At 47.0% G+C, this 15,084-nt stretch overlaps 1 protein-coding gene across 2 annotated transcripts in view; it reads left to right on the top strand.

The window, feature by feature from the left end:
* Positions 1–15,084, top strand: part of MAPKBP1 (mitogen-activated protein kinase binding protein 1) — a 50,480-nt gene that overhangs the window by 12,186 nt on the left and 23,210 nt on the right. For both annotated transcript variants that reach the window (XM_055435999.2, XM_055435997.2), the window contains exon 3: positions 11,264–11,355. In XM_055435999.2, the coding sequence (XP_055291974.2) occupies positions 11,264–11,355 (92 nt within the window). The remainder of the gene's footprint in view (positions 1–11,263; positions 11,356–15,084) is intronic.

Raw genomic sequence — 15,084 nt, 5'->3', positions numbered from 1 at the left:
CGATCCCTGTGTTGGGAAGATCCCCTGGAGGAGGGAATGGCAACACACTCCAGTGTTCTTGCCTGGAGAATCCCCATGAATACCAGAGAAGCCTGTAGGGCTACAGTGCATGGGGTCACAAGGAGTTGGACAGGACTGAGCAACTAAGCACAGCACAACACAAGGAGTCATTGAAGGCTTCCCTGGTAAAGAATCTGCCTGCCATGCAGGAGACCCCGGTTCAATTCCTGGATTAGGAAGATCCTCTGGAGAAGGGATAGGGTACCCACTCATACAGTATATTTGGGCTTCCCTGGTGTCTTAGATGGTAAATAGTCCACCTGCAGTGTGGGAGACCTTGGTTTGATACCTGGGTTGGGAAGATCCCCTGGAGGAGGGCATGGCAACTCATCTAGTATTCTTGCCTGGAGAATCCCCATGGACAGAGGAGCCCGGCGGGCTACAGTCCATGGGGTTGCAAAGAGATGGACACAATGGAGAGAACTAAGCACAGCACAAGGAGTCATTGAAAGTTTTTGAGCAGAGTAGGGACGTGATCATAGCTATACTATGGAAGGATTATTTTGATGGGTTGGGGAGTGGAGGGCAGAGTCTGCAGTAGGGCGATTGATTAGAAAGCCATCACCATATCCAGGAATATGGTGCTGAAGGCCTCAACCAGGGTGCTGGTGTTAGCAATGGAAAGGAAAGTGTTAGTTGCTCAGTCATGACTCTTGTGACCCCCATGGACTGTAACCCATCAGGCTCCTCTGTCTATGGAATTCTCCAGGCAAGAATACTGGAGTGGGTTGCCATTCCCTTCTCCAGGGAATCTTCTCGATTCAGGAATTGAACCCAGTCTCCTGAATTGCAGGTGGATTCTTTACTGTCTGAGTCACCAAGGAAGCCTAGTGGAAGGAAAGTGAGCATTTAATAGAGAATAACACATTGAAGTGATCTTCCTTCTTCGAGGAGAGTCCCGTAGCACAAGTTGGCATGATTGCAGGGGGTACTGAGCGTCCTTTCCACTCCACATGTCCTAGAACATGCAGTCACCTTGCACAGTTAGTCCAGATAAAGAACAGTTAGTACTCTCCCTCCTTACAAAGTTTGGAAAGCAAGAGATTAAGAAAACTCAGGGATGCAGAGATGATGAATGAAGAAGAATCAGACCCTTCTTGATCAGAGTTTTTAGGTCATAAGGCTTTGTTTGTGGTTCCAGTATTATTATAGCAAGGACTGACCTTAGCGAGGAAAAACAGGTTTTTTCCCTTTATTCTGGTTGCTTAAATTGAGATGTCTCCTATCCTTGCCTTTCTGATAACTGGAAGGGAAAGGGAGGGTAGGAATACTGCCCTGTACCAGGCACTGTGTTATTCAAGCTGTTCTTTGGAATTGGCTATTGGTTAATTATGCTTGAGTCGTTTGGCTAGAGGCCCCTCATTCCCTCTCTTCTCGTCTGAGGTCCGATGCCGTCCTTAGCTCCTCCTCTAGCTGTACATGAAAATGCTTCTGATGCTGTCAGCGTCAGTTTCCTTGGAAATAGGTGTCAGCTGTCCATGCTGTAGGTTCTAGTACCAGCTGGACACGGGTAAGCTCTGACAACATGGGTACTCTGACATCAGAAGACCCTCTGTTACTCTATTTTCTGCAACCATCTCGGAGAGGAGAGGTCAGAACCCATTTTTAGACCCAGTTACATTACTGATAAGGGCTGCTACTTTAAAAAAACAAACATTAACACAGGCAGGAGAGGACCCTGTTGCCTCTCTACTTCCTCCTGCGCCCTTTGCCTTCTATCTTGGTGCTCAGACCTGTCCCCACTGCCTCCATGATGGCATGGCGACTTCCTTGTGTGCTTTTACAAAAGTGACAACATTTTGGTGGTTTGGGAGAACCTGAGCTCCCTCCTTGGTCACCATGGTTTCTGAAACCAGACAGATCTATGTTTGAATCCTGGTTCTTCCATTCACTAATTACCTGACTTATTTATCTCTGAGATGGAGATAATACTAGTCCTTCATCAAGTTGTCAAGAGTGTTAAGTGAGATAATCTTGCGAAGTGTTTAGCATAGTTCTTGGCACAGAGTACACATTGAATAGATGGTATCTGGTATAGTTGTGGATCCTCTTTCTGCCCAAGACCCTTTGCAGCCCATGAATCTGGGTATTCTTAAGAATAAGACTTCTTGAAATGTTATTTTCTCCCTAGTCCCATGAGGAGGGGTTGAAATTTGGAAATAAAAAGGCAAAATGCTTTAATTGAATAGTTCCCTACCCGATCAATCACTAGAACCTCCTGGAGAGCTTTAATATGCAGCTTCACCCCGACCCCACCCTCCCATAGCTGTTGATCAGGAATCTTGCAGAGGCAGGGTCTGGGTAAAAGGTGGGGACTGCTTTGTGAACAAAACTTAGTAAACCCTCTGAGTAATTTTACTGAGGGGGCAGAATTGGGAACCTCTGTTCTCTAGTCCCCAGGGGCTTATTGGCTAAAGGGTTTCTAAGGTCACCTCTTCTCAAACAGTGGCAGACTCCACCTTCCTTAGTTGCTGAGGCTGTTTTAATCCTAGTACTGCAGAATTGTCTCAATTCCAACTAATCTTGAGCTCTAGTGAGGGGACTGGATTTTTCTGTCATAGTGGAAGTTATTTGTCTCAGAGACTTCATGGCATAGACAGTAGAACTGGAAATTGTCCATATGGTGTAAAGACCAGGAGCAGAATGGAGAGGCGAGGTTTGTTCTACAGTCTTGGAGTGGCCATTGTGTCTCTTCCTGCCTCTCACCAGCTGGCCCTTTGCATTCTGAACAAACAAGAGTGAGCGAACTTGGGCCTGATACCTGCTTCCCCCTTCCCCCTGCAAGGGCTGCTCACTGGGTCTTTGCCCAGCTGGCTAAGTCCCTGTGCAAAGCCTCCTGGCCTTGAACTTTCTTTGTGGCTTTTGTGTAAGTGGCAATTCTCAGAATCTGGTGGACAATCTGCTTTGTGAGATTAAGAGTGTAGTGTGTGGGCAAGAGACAGGCGTAGTTATTCTTAACCTGCAGGAAGGGAGGGAAAGGCAGAGAGGGCTCTGCCTCTGACAGGTCTGTGACATGCTTGTTTATAGAAATAGCAAGCCCATAGTTTGGCTGGAATGACTTATAACTTAGGTATTTGTAACTTGTATTGAGTGGGATTGAGAAGTAGAGAAAGGGGAAGGGGGAAGAAAGAAATTGATGGCAACAAAACATGGCAACCAAAACAGCATCCTCCCAGTCGTGGGGTTTTCTTTATCATTCTGAGGTCAGCTGAATCCTAGATGACCCTGGCCTTTTGTAGCTCTGGCCTCTTAGTTTTCTCTCGGGGGAGCAGCTGCTTTCTTCAGGGAGCACCACAGACTCCCTATTGTAGTCCCTCACACCGAGAGTGCAAGGACAGATCAGAATCACATACACTGTGGGCTCCATGGAAGCCCTTCCCTAGCAGTGCTGTTGTCTTGCCTCCACACACTGAATCTTTCATTGGCTGGTGCCTCTCTTCTAGTATGTAGGCTGATCAGATCTAGGGACTAGAGAGACACCAGAAGAGTTTAGAAGGGCTTACCCAGAGTTCCTGAGATCAAGTGTTTGGCGGGGGGTGGGACTGCTTGGGACCCTGCAAAACCACCAGTTTTGCAGCTGGCTTTGGAGTCCATTTCTTGCTTCCTTCAATTCTTTTTAGCACTTACATTAACTATCCCTTCCTTCTGGTAACTCTCCCTTTCACTAGCTTCCTGGTTCTCCTCTCTCTCTAACTGCCTGGGATCTCATTGTTCCCATACTCCAAAAGACAGCTACTCCCCACATTTCTGTCCACCAGCCTCACTCTCTCCCCTCCGTCTCCTCCCATCTCATTGCATTTCAGTGGTCGTTTTCACCTCCATGGGAGTCATTTTCAGAGATCTGTTTCTAGTCCTCACCTCTCTCCCAAGCATCACTTCCATGTGTATGTTGCTAAGCTAAATTGAATGTTTTATAATAGTGTAGTAATGTTCTTCGCTCAGTTGTGTCCGACTCTTTCCAACCCCGTGAACTATATAGCCCACCAGGCTTCTCTGTCTATTGGATTTCCCAGGCAAGAATTCTGAAGTGGGTTGCCATTTCCTTCTTCAGGGTATCTTCTCGACCCAGGGATTGAACCTGGGTCTCCCACATTGCAGGCAGATTCTTTACGATCTGAGCCACCAGGGAAACCCCAAATGTTTTGTGGTTCCTACAAAATATTCCTGAAGTGCCATATTTGACACATCTAAAACCAACATCAACAGTTCCCATCCTCCCCTTGTCCAGACCCAGGTCCTGTCTCTGATCATGGTACCATTTCTTTTCATAGCACCACCTTGTTCCCTGCCTCTGAAGTTCAAAATTTGAGTCTTTTGTCTTTTTTCTGCAGAGTTGTACAGCGCCTAGTCTTGCCAATTCTGTTTGCTGTGTCACTTTCTCCTTTGTCATTATTTCTTTTCTACTCTCATTATCTCTATGCTGGTCTAGATCCTTACTACTTTGCACTTGAGCTGTCCTAATAGTCTCCTATATGGGCTCCCTGCCTGAGCTGTGCTTTGGTAATGATGTATACAGCTTTGATTATGTCCCTGGTTCGAAACCCTCCTGGGACTTTCCAGAGCCTCCAAAAGACCTGACTTATTTTGGTAACCAGGGCCCTTCCTGATCTGGTTGCAGTCTACCTTTTCTGACCTAACTCTCCTACAGAAAGTCCTTGCTTTCACTGTTGCTGCTGTTTCCTTCTGCAGCTTGTTCTACTGAGAATCCCTTCTCTCTATATGTCCATCTGTCGAAATCCTATCCTCACTACAAGGCCCAGGTCACATTCCATCTAATCTTCCAGGAAAGCTCATTGTTTCCCTTTCCTGATCCTGTTCAGAAACCACCTCTCTTCCTCCTCTTGGAGCACTTCATATTTTCTTATGACCCTTATCACATACCGGATTGCTTTGTAGTATGTCATTGATCTTCCCTGTTGGATTTTGAGGATAGAGGGTTGAGTCTGTGTACTCTGCATTTTAGGACTCTAACAGCATCCCAGTGACTTTCACACATTTTAAAGAACAACTCATATTAAGAAATGCGCTTTACATTGTGACCCAGTGCACACACAAATACCCCTGAAATAAAGTTTCATGATCAGTACTTACCATTGCTACATGCCATGAGGTCCATTTTTTGTTCTAGCTATTCATTACCTATTAAAGCAATTTCAGATCCCATTAATAGGCTGCAGTCTGCATTCTGGAAAATGCTGTTTTATGGAGAATGAATGAGTAGTCCTGTCTATTGCCTCTGAGCCACCTGTTTTTTCCATCTACTTTAATGAGAGCCAGAAGAGCTCTTAAATGGTTGGCTTTAGTCTTTCCTTCTCTCTTGGGAATAGGCAATTATGAAGTTATCCCTTTATCTCATTACAGTGAGGCATGATTCTGCTTTCCTTCTTTCTCTTAGGACGATGCAATACTGCCCAGCCTCGTGCATGTTGGGAGGGGTGGGCATTCAAGCCTTCCTTTGCAGTATGTCTGTAGTAATTCTGCCCTCCTGCAACCTTGCTGCTGGGGAAAGATGACACCCTCTTTCTGGCTGGTGTAGGCTTTCCTCCATCTCAACACTCTCCACCTGCCCAAGGAGTGGCTGGGTCACAACTTGAGTATTCTCCCTGCTTCTAGGCTGTGTTTCAGATGTGGAGGAGAGCACTGCAGAGTCCAGAGGAGGTGCCCTCTTCTTAATTCTGAGTTTTCACTTGCCCTTGATGTTCCTAGAACTGTGGATGTAGCAGGGTGCCAGCTGCATGGGCCAGAATCAATTACCTGGACTGGTGTATCTGTGGGGCTGTATTTCATTGACATTTGGGCCATGAGGATTTAGAGCTGAAGTTTCTGTCAGAACTTGGGGCCCCATCCCTGACACTGAGGACAGCTATTTTCTTGCAGGGCCTGATCCCTGCCTCATTTTCCTCAAATGATGCTTGAGGCCAGAACTCTCATCCTGGTAGGCTTGCTTCCTTATGAAGAGATGCTGTAGTATACAGGAGGGGCTAGGTTATTGGTTCCCAAGGTGTGGTCAGAGAATCCCTGGGGTCCCCAAAACCCTTTAAGGGCATCTCCGTGGTCTCCTCTTGTCCAGTTACATATACAAATAAGGCCAGATTTTCTTTATCTTCACCTAAAATAACATATCATAGCAGATTGCATGCAGATGCAGATATGAGAATCCAGTTGTTTTCTATTGAGCCAGACATTAAAGAGATTGGAAAAAATGTTAAACAGTGCCACTCTTCTCACTAAATGTTTTTGATTTTGTTTTGAAAACTAGAGTTACTTTTAATAAAAGTGTTAACATGTAATGGTTTTTTTTATTACTTTTGAACAAATTATATAATTACAGTATTTCCATTGTAATTTCTAATATAACCAGTATTGATATTTATAACTTATATAAACAAAAACTCTTTCGGTCCTTGATAATTTCTAAGAGTTTAAGGAAACCAAAGCACGTAAGAGACCAAAACGTGTGAAAATTGCTGGGCTAGGTCATACCGTGGTAACAAATCTCACCATCTGCCCGACTTAACAGATAGTTTATTTCTCGTTCATGCTTGTGTTCACTGTGGATCAGCATGGACACTCTGTTCGTCAGTCACTCAGGGACCTAGGCAGAGGGGGCTGTCTCATCACCTGCGGCCAGGTTTAGCAGTCAGGAGAAGGGATGTGTGCAGTAGTCCTTGAAAACTTCCACCAGAAGGAAACGGTGTGTCGGGAGCATTGCAAATACAACACAGCCTGACAAGCACTGAAGTGAGAAACCTAAATCCAGTAAAAACAGATTCTTGAATTTTCTCTGTTGCCCTTCCCCTCACATTGCTGGGTCAGCAGGTGTCAATGAAGTGGCTTGAGGATAAAGAGAAGTCAGGGATGTAAATTATAGAAGGATGTTGCTCATAAGGTGCTGAGCTCCACACCACATCCTGGACCATATCTTTTCTGTCTTTTAAACTTCTGCTGTGCAGTATTTAAGACATACACTAAATACATGTGGAATAATGAAATGAACAATTGTGTGCCCACCATCAACTTAAGAAACAAAATGTCACCTATACCATTAACCTCCCTTTGTACTCATTCTCATCTAGACGTGGTCTTTCTGTCACAGCCAGTTTTACTTTATTATTATTTTTTAGCCATGCAGCTTGCGGGATCTTAATTCTCTGACCAGGGATTGAACCTGTGCCGTGCCAGTGAAAGCACCGACTCCTCACCACTGGACAACCAGGGAACTCCTACACACCCAGTTTTAGATACTTTGTGGAGAGCAACTCTACTGGCCTGAAAACCCCAGTTTTCTTGTGCTTCCCAACTCTGTTGTTTCACTGTTGCCAGAGCCTCTGCCATGCATTTACTTACTCATCAAATATTTATCAGGTGACCATTTTGTGCCAGGCACTGTTTAAAGTGCTAGGGATGCATCAGCAAGGGGTAGCAACTTAGGCCATGCCCTTGAGGAACTCCTATTCTGGTAGAGGAGACAGACAGTAAGTATGTGAACAAAGAATCCATGTCAGGTCACTACCTGACTCTTAAGTGCAATGAAGGAAAGTAAAGCAGGATAGGTTGGGTACAGAGGAATAGCAGTATAGCCAGTCTGGAAAGCCTTCTCTGAGGAGATCTTTGAGCAAAGACCTGAGTGCATAAGCTGAGTGAGTAGTTGAGGGAAGAGCATTTTAGTGGAAGAAATAAATAGCATATACATAAATAGCATATGCAGAGAACCGGAAGCTAGAGTCTCCTTGCGGCGCTTAAGGCAGCCAGGATGGTTGGGGTGGAGTAAGGGAGGGAGAAGAGAAGGAAATGAGGTCAGAGAGGTAGCCAGAGGCCAGGTGACTCAGGATTCTGTAAACCAGGGTAAAGACTTTGGATTTGAACTTAAGGATGGGGAACAGTTGAAGGCATTTGAGCAGCATAATGACACGAACTCCTGTCTTTCTTAAAAGAATCACTGTGGCCTCCCGTGTTGAGAAAAAAACTATAGGAAGCAAGGCCTGAAGCAGAGAGAACAGATGGGAGTTACAGCCATGGTCCAGGGCGGAGAGGAAAGTTGCTTGAGCTTAGTGTTGCGTTGGTAAATGTTTACACACTCTCTGAGGGGCAGAGCGGGGCCCAGCTTGTAGCATTGTCTGATTTCATGGTGTCAATGCTCCTGTCGTGGTGATTTCAAGCTACCAGTGTGCTCTCACTGTGTATGGAGCTGGGGCAGAGGTTCACAGTCGCTCTCCTGAGCCAGTGCGGGCCACCGTAGCACCCAGCTGCTTGAACTTGGGCCTTCTCAGCCTGGGGTGTGTTTGCAAAGGGGTGTCCAGGCTTGTCTCCATTTCCTAGGGTAGATGGAAGCTGTCCCAGGAAGGGGTATGGAGAGGGTTATGAGAGGGAGAGAGTCAGTTCCTGAGGTCCGTTGCTCAGGAACCTCGCAGGATAAGCCTAGATGTTGGAAGCCCTGCAAGATCTCTGGACTCTCAGATCTTTTGAAAGTGGAGCTCAGCCCCAAACCTCCCTGCAAACAGGAAGCTGGTTTGAGTTAGAACATAAAATAAAAACCAGCTGATGCCCCTGAATGTTTTTCCCCTGCTCCTCCCCCTCCACAGAGCCAAAGGAAACTGCCTTTTTTTTTCCCCTTGGATAGCTGCTCAAAAAACCAGGAGAAGCCAAAACTCATAAATCCTTTGAAAATCGTCCAAGTTTTGAGCCCAGGCGAACTCCTGTCCATGGGGTTTCCTAGCCCGGGTGTCTGCTCTCCTGCCGAGAGTCCTAGGAGGAAAGTGACAGAGGAACACAAAGGTGCCAGAGCCCACAGCTGAACCCCAGGCCTAGTGGGGAGCTGGTCCTTAGCAGGGTCCCAGGCTGCCACTTCCAGTCCACTTATAGGTCACGAAATCTGTTAAGTGGGCCAAGACCAGAATTACTTTTTAATGAAATGGAATATAATACAAGTTGGAGTATTTCACATGCAACAAGAGTTAACTATTGTTCTGTGAAACTTTCAGTTTTATGAACAAGCTCACACATGCATGTATGTTTACACTGGATCAAGCTGTAAACTGTCTCTTACCATGGGTTGTGGTCAGAATCATTTGATAAACACTGGTCTTTCAGGTCTGAGTAACGCATATCTCCTTCCTGCTTTATATTGCTGCTGAAAACTCCAAGCTAGTTCCAGAATTAATTCTGTGTGGAACTGGATCATCTACCCACGAAACACCTACCCAAATTCCTGTCAGAGGGAAGGCAAGCTGAGAACCAACAGACTGGTCAAATTCTTTGGGACCAAAGCTGAAGCATAAGGGAGGGATTGATACAAATATGAATCCAAAGGATTTGCCTGAAATCAGATTAGCTTGGAGAGAATAGGAGTTGAGTGATGTTTTTAGCTCAGCCCTTGCTTTGGTGACCTTTCTCATCTATGTGGGTAATGCTGGCCTCAGACTCCTCTTTCTCTGCAGTAGGCAGTTGGTGCAGCAGGAATGTTCCTGAGCACCCCTCCCTCAGGAATAGCCAGAGGCACAGTGCCAGGATTGGGGGCGGTGCCATGAACTGAGCATCCCCCAGGCTTCCCCAGGGTTGTTTGGTGTTCTCCAGTCTGTGTGCAGTGCTTAGACCTTTCCGAAACGTTGACTGGGTGCCCAGGGGTGGGGGAGGATTGTTAAGCTGAGACAAAGTGTGTAGAGAGGCATGTTAGAGCAAAGTATCAAGAATGTCTAGAGCAAGCAAAAGTTAGTTTATCCCCCACTAGGTTTAGTGCCTCAGAAAGACCCAAGGGTAACTGGCGAGTTTGGCTCTTGCCAGGTTGCTGTGGGTAGGTATGGTGCTCTGGAACTAAACTGCCTCTGTCAGTGAGTAGCCGTGTGTTGGAATTCCTGGTCTCCATGCTCAAGAAGTACAGAAGACTCTGGGGGACCTTCTGAGAAAATAGCTTTAATTACAATATCCCGGTAAACTTAATTTGGTCTTTGGCCACCTCAGGGCATTTCTTTACAACATAATTCAAACTAAAGTGGTCCTTGGATATAAGAATTTAAACTGGCCCTCTAGGAACACTTGGAATTCTCCAGTTGGGAGAGTAAGAAAGGAGGAGAGATACTAAAGTGACTATGGGCTTTCCCTCTCTAGAAACTGACATGGACTGGGGGCCTGTGACACATCCTGCCACGGATGTCAATACTTCTGAAGTGTTTCTGGTTCACGAGGCCCTATTAAGGCCCCAGAGACTGTTAACAGAATACACTCTAGCCAGTTTACACGGCCATTCTGCATTGCGAAGCCCTGCCATCTGAACCAATGAAGACAAGAGGACCTCCGTGAGGAGGGCCAGTGCAGGGGGTCCAGGTAGTGCTGAGGAGACTGGCCCTGGAGCGACAGGCGAGGCATTTTGTAGCAGGGGTTGAGGCAGAGTGATGAGCTACATGGCAGTCTGAATCTTACATAGGATCATCTGGGAGAAAGCTCAGTGAACTAATCTGAAGTTAGTCCAGTACGTGTCCCAGGGCCTGCAGACAGTGTGGGGTGGCAACAGTGATGATGAGAGTGAGGGTGAATGTCTCCTGTGGCCATGTTCTCTCAGAATCTCTATGAGTACTTCGCGTATGTTTCCCTTTCATCTCTGTGAGAGTTGTGGCTTAATAATAATAATTAGAGTGCTCTGAGCATCTGTCCTTTGCAAAACACAGCATTAAGCCGTGTCTCTGCCTCCTAGGCTTATAGTCTGTATGAACTGGCTGCCATCTGATGGAAAGGAAGAGTGTGATGGAATGCATAGATCAGGGGTATTATGAGTCACCTAATTGATACCTAGCATTCTCCCGGCTCTGGGAGATGAGAGTGGCCTTTCTCTCATGCCTGCCAAGGCACGATCAGTGACATCCCCTGAGTCTCACAGACCCAAGAGGCCAGTCTGGGGACTCAAGGCTTTATCTTGTAAATGGAGTTTTCCTGAATTGGGGGAGTACTTGTTCCTCTGTGGCCATGAGCTGAGTTTTAACCACTTCATTGTCTTTTCTTTGGACCCGGCAGTTTGATCCCTGTAAAAAGCTGGTGATGTACCCTGGCTTTTTTTTTGGCATGTGATCAGGGGGCCTGTGCCAAATCAGAACTTGGACAAGCCCCACTCTCCAGAAGACAGGGTCACCAGGAAAGCAGTCAGCATGGGAAAACACCTCCTTCCCAACCCTCTCTGTCCATAACATAACACTTCTCTGTTTTGTTCTTACAGGTGACCTTGGAGAAGGTGCTTGGAATTACAGTGTCTGGAGGCAGAGGACTTGCCTGTGACCCCCGATCGGGTTTAGTTGCCTATCCAGCTGGGTGAGTATCTTGGCAGTGGTCTTACTGCAGGCAGGGTTTCCTGGTGTCTTCTGGGCAATACATCCAGGTTAATGTTTTGGTGCCATTTTTATAAATGAGATCCGGGGCCGCATAAAGGCTCCTGTTGATTGTTGTCTTTGTTGCCATCCTGTCCTGCTCTTTGGCCACCTACACCCACCCACACATACAGATTTATACTTTGTATTACACACAGCTCCCAACTGTTTTCAGTGTCTTTGATATCTACCTTTTAGTCATTTTTGTTTTTATAATTTTTAAAATTTTTGTTTTTTATTGGCATAGAGTTGATTTACAGTGTTGTGTTAGTTTCAAGTGTACAGCAAAGTGATTTAGTTACACATATACATATATCCTTTTTCAGATCCTTTTCACATATAAGTTTTTACAGAGTACTGAGTTCCCTGCACTATACGGTATTATTGATTATTTATTTTATATATAGTAGTATGTATGTGTTAATCCCAACCTCCTAATTTATCCCTCCCCCACCCCCACCTTTCCCCTTTGGTAACTGAAAGTTTGTTTTTGAAGCCTGTGAATCTCTTTCTGTTTTGTAAATAAGTTCATTTGTATCATCTTTTTAGATTCCACATATAAGTGATATCATATGATATTTGTCATTCTCTGATTTACTTTACTTAGTATGATAATAGGTCCATCTGTGTTGCTGCAGACATATATGGACTTTATTCTTTTTCATGACTGAATAATATTCCTGTGTGTGTGTGTGTGTGTGTGTGTGTGTGCGCACGCGTGCATGTGTGTGCATGCACGCACATAGGGTCCAAAGAGTCAGACATGACTGAAGTGACTTAGTGCACCCACACAGATAGATAGATAGATATAGATATACCGCATTTTCTCCATTAATCTGTTGATGGGCATTCAGGTTGTTTCCTCTTTTTGGCTGTTATGAATAAAGCTTCTCTGATCGCTTGACTGCTCTGGTCACGTTGAGAGATGTCAGTGCCCTGGCAGAAAGGTCAGGTTCCAGGGCCGGTGTTCTTTTCCGTGCTGCCTCTTCACTCCTCTGCTCCTGTTCATGAGAAAACCCCAACCGTAGGTGCTTGCAGCTTTTGCAGAAGTGTTTCTTGTGGAGACTTGGGGCCCCTCCTGCCTCTGGTTTACTCTGTCACCCTCTGTTCCTTGCTGCTGGAACATGAAAATAGGATGGCCACTTCTCTCCTCTTTCCATCAACTTGGGAATGCCAAGATCCCCAGTATGGTTTTCACAGCAACACCTGTAGTTTTTGTATCAGCTATAGGATTTCTTTTTCTTTTTTTAGTTTTATCATCCCTACCTTTATCAAGAACTTTTTCTGTGTCAGAAACTTTGTTAAACATTTCACAGGAATTATTTTATTTAATACTCTGAGCAACCCTGTGAGGTTGGAACTGTTTTCATCGCCTATTTTAGAGGAGGGAAGCTAAGATTCAAAGAGAGAAAGCAGTTTGCTCCAGGTCACACAGCTAGTATGTGTCTGTATTGGGATTCCAACCCAAGTTGTCTGACTGCAAACAGCTCAAGGCAGTGGGGGGAGACCAGACTTGCGGCTTATTTTTAAAAGCTGCCTTTCCCCTAAGCTGTTTACCCACTCTTCGAATGAGAAGAGCCCAATTTATGGGCTGTTCAGTGTATTCCAGGGAGCCTCCTGCCCCTGGGTTCTGGGGTCTGTCTCTTCTGCGTGGCCATTTGGCATTTGATGTCTGTGCTGGGGGACTGGAGTTGAGCTGACTTTACCCTGCAGGGGCTGAGCTGGCCTCCTCCCATTTCCAGAAGCAAGGTGATGAATGATCTCTGTTGCTGGATACCCTGTGCAGTCTGCCTCTGGGGAATTCCACTCATGCCTGCCTCGGCCTGGGAAAGCAAGGTTCCTTCTTGTTGGAGGTGGTACGGGGGCTGGATGTGGGACAGACTGGGAAGGCTGGGGCTGCTGCTCCGGGCGTGCTGAGCCTTGTGCCCCTGCCCTGGGGAGCATGGAGCCCTGTTCCTGCTCTTCCCCACCTACTCTGACCCCAGATACCTTTAAGGGTGTGTGCTTCTGTTTATGGGCAGGCCCTAGCCTGGTGTGTGTGCCTGGGAGTCATCCTTCCAGGTGGTGTATGAAAGCTTCCTTGCTGTCACCTCTAGTGGGTTTCCTGCGTGTGTTTGGCTTGGGCCAGCCCTGGGCAATGCCCTGATCCACTTCCTGACCATTTGACTTCCTAGAACTTTGAGTTCTCCCTTTGCAAATGGCTTTTTTTCTGGGTGTTTGGTTTTGCTCTGTGCTAGAGCTCCCCTTGTGCCTCAGTGGTATCTGGGGGAGCCGCCAAAGTATGTGTGAGCCCAGCAGGCTCTTCCCCCCACCTCCGTCTTCCTTCTCTTCTTCCCTGGTGATCCTCACCCCACCCCCTTCCCCACACTCTCTAGTTCCTACTGCGCTTGTTGCTCTAGGAGCAGTTCAGGTATCCTAGAAACAAGAAGAGAAACAAAGCTCCAAAAATTCTCCCAGAGGCCTGGAGGCAAATATCAAACCAAAACAAAGTTTTTCTGAAAGGAAATGAAACAGCTCAGGGAGGGTGGGGTGGAGAGAGATGTGTGCGAGGCAGAGGTAGGTTGAAGTCTCTGGGTAGGGACCCTTCAGTTTTAGTGGCTCTTGCCATCTCTTCTCCAGAGCTCTCCCTTTGCTGTTTTCCCCACAGGAAACCCACCCCTTACCTGTCACATTTAAGCCCCTTGCTCTAGGAGGCTGAGCTGGTCCATGGATAGCTTCGAGGCCCTCAATTTAGTTTAAAACCCATAACTGACTTGGACTCCTTCCCTAGCTGCCCTGGTAGAGGGTTTCAGGACCTTTAGAGCCCAGCACCAGCCCCTGTTGCTGCTGTGGAGTCAGGCAGTTTGGAGAATGGATTTCTCTTGACCCCTCATGCCAGAGTGCAGGACCTGGCCTGAGTGCAGAGCCTCTGTGCAGACTGCTACTGGAGTGGGAGGTGCCCTGGAAAAGTGAGGGCCCCGTCTAGCGGCCAGGAAGGGACCTCTTGGTGGTTTAAGTTGGGAGGAGGAGGGGAAAGCCCGCTCTCCTGAGGCGGCCCTCCATTTACTCAGCGCCTGTTGGAATCTACGCTGAGACCCAGCTCCAGGGCTTTGGACTGCATGTGAAGCCACAGAATCTCCTCCTGGCCCGTGTTCTAGTGGCAGCTGAGCTGAAGGAGCACGCTGCTACCTTCTTCCTCTCTGTGGTAAACACTGGGTGCGGGGCGGTCGCCAGGGAGAGTGTGGAGTGGTGGACAGACTGGGTGGAGCTAAGGAAAGAGGACGCCTGGACTCGGTGCCCTGATGGCTGTGAGTCATGTGTGAGGCCACCCATAGACACCCGTCCCCTCCGTGCCTTTTCTCCTGGCTTCCCAGCAGATCTCACTCCCGAAAGTGGGCCCTGTAGGTCTTCCTTGAAGACCTTGTTCATCCATACAGTCACTCGTGTGTGGCAGATACTTGCTGAAAACCTAATCTGTATACTCTTCCAGCCGCAGGGTATATATACAGCAGTGAATAAGATGGACCGTGTCACTGCTTCTTCCGGGTTTAATGCGGGGTGGGGGGGTGCGGGGGGGAGGGCGGTGAGCAGATAGTAAGCATGTAAACAAACAAATGAGCATGATAATATCAGAGAGTGGTCAGTGTTCTGAAGGAGTGACGGAAAGGGGAGTAAGTGAATTCCCTGCAGCGGG

Source organism: Moschus berezovskii, chromosome 9 (assembly GCF_049115385.1).
Source record: "Moschus berezovskii isolate FMDL1 chromosome 9, NW_MosBer_1.0, whole genome shotgun sequence".
Taxonomy (NCBI): Eukaryota; Metazoa; Chordata; class Mammalia; order Artiodactyla; family Moschidae; genus Moschus; species Moschus berezovskii.
The sequence above is the reverse complement of the archived record's forward strand: the minus strand, read 5'-3'. Positions and strand labels throughout refer to the sequence as shown.